This window comes from Rhincodon typus, unplaced genomic scaffold, assembly GCF_021869965.1.
Source record: "Rhincodon typus isolate 14 unplaced genomic scaffold, sRhiTyp1.1 hic_rhity00005749, whole genome shotgun sequence".
Classification (NCBI taxonomy): Eukaryota; Metazoa; Chordata; class Chondrichthyes; order Orectolobiformes; family Rhincodontidae; genus Rhincodon; species Rhincodon typus.
In genome coordinates this window covers 5,308-10,732 of record NW_025971387.1, presented here as the reverse complement: position 1 = coordinate 10,732, position 5,425 = coordinate 5,308, and the positions used below count along the sequence as shown (strand labels likewise).

The window sequence follows — 5,425 nt, the reverse complement described above, 5'->3', positions numbered from 1 at the left end:
CAGCTCTACACCTTGTTGTCTCAGAGGGTAGTGGGAGATGGCTGTTGCATGACTGGAGGCCAGTATCCAGTAGTGCATCAAAGGAATTGGTGCTGGGATCAGGGGAAAGAAAAATTATTGATCCCAGAACAGTAAACTGATATAAAACATTAATCCCTGGTTGTGCCCTTAAGGTTCAAAATGATGAGAATGGCTCAGACTCCAGTACTTGCCATCTACTGGTCAGGTTGGTTACTGCATCACCAGATGAGAGATTGGCGGTTGATTCATCCTGGAGATATTGTAACACATTGCAAACTCTGCATCCCACTTTGGTGTTGAATGCCATTAAGGAACTTAAAAGTTAACAGTGTTGTGAAAACCTCAGTTGGTGAAGGTTCATCCAGTCTGTGGTGGCAGAGGTGGCTAATGTTAACGGGGCAGTGCCGCTCCTCTGTCAGTCAATGTTTGGGTGATAGCACCCTCACCTCTGAGCCAGGGGCTATGGGCTCAAACCCAAATCACACAATTCACACTGACATTCTAGTGCAGCATTCTCGGACCTAACTGAGGAACTGTGTCCCTCTTCAGACATAAAAGATCTCATGATATTATTTATAGAATTCTCCGAGTGTCCTGCTTGATATTTACCCCTCAGCCAACATTTATAAGGTAGATTATCCAGTCATTCGCACACCACCAATTGTGGGATATTGCTATTCAGGATTTGACAGTCATGTTTCTTAAAGATTTTTGTTGGCTGTGAAGCATTTTGGAATTTTGCAACATCTCTAGGAGCAAGTTCTTTTCTCCTCTTCCAGCATCTGAATTTGGGAGATTTTTAAAGTCAATACATCACCATCTTTTCCTTTCAGAACATGCAAGCAAGGATAAGCCTACTATACCTGCCACTGCTGAAGCTGTTGTTTGAAAATATCCAGCGGCTGATTCAAAGGGATCTCTCCACTTTCAGCATGAACTTCTCGGGCATTGTGAGTATCCAGCTCTGCATTGTCTTGAGGCATAGTGACCTTCTGACCCCTACATTGTACCATGGCCTGCCATTCTACCATGATGTGCTCTTGTGGTTCCTATGGAAGGAAGTATGCTATCTGTAACTATAAGTTATCATTCTCTTGGTGGCTCAGTGGTTATCACTGATGCCTCACTGCACCAGGGACCCGGGTTCAATTCCACCCACGGGTGACTGTCTGTCTGGAGTTTGCACATTCCTCCCGTGTCTGCATGGGTTTCCTCCAGGTGCTCCGGTTTCCTCCCACAATCCAAAGATGTGCAGGTTAGGTGGATTGGCCATGCTAAATTGCCTATTGTGTCTAGGAATGTGCAGGTTATGTGGATTAGCCATGGGCAATGCATGGTTACAGGGATAGGGTAGGTGGGTGGGTTTGGGCCAGTATGCAGTTCAGAGAGTCAGTGTGGACTTGATGGGCCAAATGGCCTGCTTCCATGCTGTAGGGATTCTATTGTTTTTGTGTATGTGTCAGTCCACAAAGCTAAGCTGTAGGTCAGATAAAAGCAAAATACTGCAGATGCTGGAAGTCTGATACAAAACCAGAAAATGCTGGAGAAACTCAGCAAGCCTGGCAGCATCTGTGCAGTATGACTTTTCTTCAATTTTTTTAAAACTGAAAAAGACTCATACCTGACTCAAAGTATTAGCTCTGTTTCTCTCACTGCAGACGCTGCCAGATCTGCTGAGTTTCTCCAGCACTTCCTGTTTTTAGTTGCGATTTAGGTCAGCCCTTGCGTAATTGGATGGCAGAGTGGGATTGAGGGGCTGAATGGCCAGCTCCTGTTCCAACATGTTATGTGTCACCGAGCTGCCTATTGGAATAAAGCAGCCAGCTGGCATTTCTCACCATTGGCTATGCCAGGGTCATCTGTAGATCCATGTTACATTCTGTCACTCTCCACATTTTCATTTGAAGGAGTAGTGTTGATTTGTGATCCCCAGCAGATTACTTCAGGTCAAAAAGGCAGTTGGACCACCACCTTCTTGAGCCACATAGGAATGGTCAATAGATACCAGTCTTGCTGATAATGACCATGCCCCAAGGCATTCCAAAATGCTATCACCCAATTTAAGCTAATTTCAGCTGTCAGGATGATCACTAATCAAAGGATGCAGGTTTGGGACAGTTGATAAAGAAGGGGATGCGAGAATTTCTTTTATACACTTAGTGGTTCTGGAATGTTCCGCATGAAAGGGCCTTGGAAGGTATGTCGAATAGTAATTATATACCTAATTGTAAAGGAGAAAGTTAGGGCAGGAGTGGGGGTGTGGAACTATCTAATTGGACAGCACTTCCGTGTTCACAGTGGACTGTATGGCCTCCTGTTCTTTATACCTCCAACGTTGTAAATTATTTGTACAAAATTTGTAAATTCGCAGCCTTTCTGAGCATCCGTGATAAATAATATCTTGCTTTTCTCTTAAAATACAGAATGTTCGAGATGACCTGGCCTTTAATTTCTCACCAGTAAGTGGCGCTGCAACTCCACACAAGTCGGGCAGCTTTATTGACAAGGAGTTGGCCTTTTCAGGTAAATCCACGCATATTTTATTGACCAATTTAACCCCTTTCAAGGAAGCAAAAATATTACAGTTTCTCTTTCGGTAATTTTTTTATTAGGTGTTAGGTCGTGTTGAAGAATGGATTATATCATTCAAAATCACAAAGCCTTACAAACTGCAACTCCTCATGTGCGCCAAGTATGTGCACTAAGTAAAATAGTGGAGAAAAGGTATTTATTTATATATTGCCAATTCCCAACTCCAGGCAGTCCCAAAACGTGTTAGAACCACCTTTTGAAATGTTGCACTGCAGAGAAAACAGCAGCCTATTTGTCACAAAGCTGCCACAAAGACCAGGAAAGGTGGCCAAATCAGCTGTTTGCGCGTTGTTGGTTGAGGGATAGATATTGGCTGGGGCACTGCAAAGAACTCTCCTTGGAAGTAGGTTCTTGAAAACTCTTAAATTCATCTGAGAAGACAAATGGGGCTTTGGTTGAAAATTTCATTGGAAAAACAGCACCTTCAATAATGAGGAACTCCCGTAGAACACCCTTAGTTCTGTGCTTGTCTCTCAGTAGTGGGACTTGAACGAACACCTTTCTGTTTGAGAAGGAAAAAGACTTCACCAAACCAATTACTAACGGAATTCAATTTCCTGCAGCCCCACAAACTCCAAAATGTCTGTCCCCCTCTGATTCTAACAATCTTGCACATTCACAACATTAATCATGCCAACATTGGATGCCTTGTTTTCAGCTTTCAAGGTCCCTAAGCTCTGGAATTCCCTTTCAAACCTCATTGTTTCTCTGCCCCTATTTCCAAGTTTAAAATGCTTCTTACAAAAACATGTTTTGACCAGGTTTTTAGTTTCCTTCCCTGATGCCTCCTGATCTCCTCAGCATCAAGTTATGATGGATAACAGTTTTTAGAAGCACCTTGGAATTTGTCATTATGAATATGACTGTTGTGCCTCAGTGCCGCCTCAGAGAACTGTCCAATTTCACTGTGACATCTGCTCTCCTGGTTTGGTGAGGTGACTCAATGGTTCTATAGAGATAGCAAGAACTGCAGATGCTGGAGGAACACGGCAGGTCAGGCAGCATCAGAGGAGCAGGAAAGTTGACGTTTCGAGCCAGGGCCCTTCTTCAGAAACGTGGAAGGGGAAGGGAGCTGGGAAATAAATAGAGAGAGGAGGGCTGAGCTGGGGAAGATAGGTGGGATGGTGATAGGTGAGTGCAGGTAGGGAGTGGTGGAGATTGGTCAGTGGGGAGTGCAGGTAGGGAGTGGTGGAGATTGGTCAGTGGGATGGGAGGGCCGGATAGGTGGGAGAGAAGATGGACAGATTGTGTCAGGTTAAGGAGGCAGGGATGAGACAAAGGCTTGGACATGGGATGAGGCCAGGGGTGGGGAGATTTTAAAACTGGTGAGTTCCATGTTTGGGCCATTGGGCTGTAGGCTCCCGAGGCGGAATATGAGGTGTTGCTCCTCCAGTTTGTGAGTGGTGTAATTGCGACACAAGTTCAACATTCCTGTTAGTTGCTGCTCTGGGTATATTGTGAATTGAATAAACCAAGCTTGTTTTAGCTGCACCTGTAATGATTTCAGTATAGTACATGGAATATGTGTCACTTTATATTTTCACTTTTTGCCACTGGTCTACCTTAAATTTCACTCGCAATTGTTCTGGCTGCCCGTGTACTTTTTCTTCCACACTATTTTTAACTTATTCGACACTTTGTCATGTGCCTCCAATTATTCCATTGCCCTCTTAAGACTGCTATCAGCTGGAAATTTGACACATTTGACACGCAAATTTGACACATGGCATTAAGTTCCTTTACTTTGAAGGCTTGGTAGAGACAGTGCAGTGGCTAACCCATTCTTTGTGTATCCACAGGTTATGGTGCATCTTGCTTTCAAAGCCTGAGGCGTGATGATTCCAGAGGCTCCTTGACCATTGACTTGAATGCGTGTACACCCGAGAGGGCTGACGAAAGACGGAATTCCATCGACTATGTAAAAAAAAAAAGACTTTTTGAACTTTTAACATCTGCAATGTTTGGTTTCTTGCGTCCAATTCTGATATCGCAATGTTAGAGTCAGGGTCTGTTTCAATCCGTCCACGGCCAGATTTCCCCAGCCCTGTAAATCACAACAGAAAAATCCATGGCAAGACCAGGGTGTGTGTGGAGCTACTATGTTCTTCTTGTGTATCATCTTTGATGTTTGACTGCGCTCAACAGACCTTATGGAGGTCTGTAAAATCATGAGAGGCATAGATAAGGTAGATCATCAACAGCTTTTCCCCATGGTAGGGGAGGGCATAGGTTTAAGGTGAGAGGGGAGATATAGAAAAGGGTCCAGAGAAGCAAGTTTTCGCACAGAGGGTGATGAGTGTCTGGATCAGCCTGCCAAAGGTAGTGGTGGAGGTGAGTACAATTTTGTCATTTAAAAAACATTTGGACAGGTACATGGATGGGGTCGATATGGAGGTGTATGGACCAAGCACAGGCAAATAGCACTAGTTTAATTGTAAAAACTGGGTGGCATGGATAAGTTGGGCCGAAGGGCCTGTTTCCATGCTGTAAACCTCTGTGACTCTAAATGGGGGCAAGAACTACAGACCAATTTGAAGAAAAATGGTGCGAGGATCTTGAACTAATTTCCCTGGGGTTTGGGAGCCATTGAAACTTGTTATTGACAAGGGGGTGGGAATTGAGACAGAAACAAGAAGCCAAATAGCATCCTCTGAACTGCAACCATTGACAGTCATTTGCAGGGTCTGAGTTCAAATCTGTTGAAGTTAAGCTGACAAACGTCTCCTCTCCGGGCTGACTGTTCAGAACTACTATAAAAAGGCATTGAAGTCTCATGGACAAAGGGAGAAAGGGGATGAGTTTTACTGATAGT

At 44.2% G+C, this 5,425-nt stretch overlaps 1 protein-coding gene across 1 annotated transcript in view; it reads left to right on the top strand.

The window, feature by feature from the left end:
- Positions 1-854: 854 nt before the first annotated feature.
- The window catches only part of LOC125482092 (dedicator of cytokinesis protein 9-like), a gene marked incomplete at both ends in the record, with an annotated part of 5,975 nt that continues 1,404 nt past the window's right edge, over positions 855-5,425 (top strand). The window contains 3 exons of the mRNA XM_048594079.1: positions 855-971; positions 2,445-2,544; positions 4,413-4,531. Coding sequence (XP_048450036.1) covers positions 855-971; positions 2,445-2,544; positions 4,413-4,531 — 336 coding nt within the window. The remainder of the gene's footprint in view (positions 972-2,444; positions 2,545-4,412; positions 4,532-5,425) is intronic.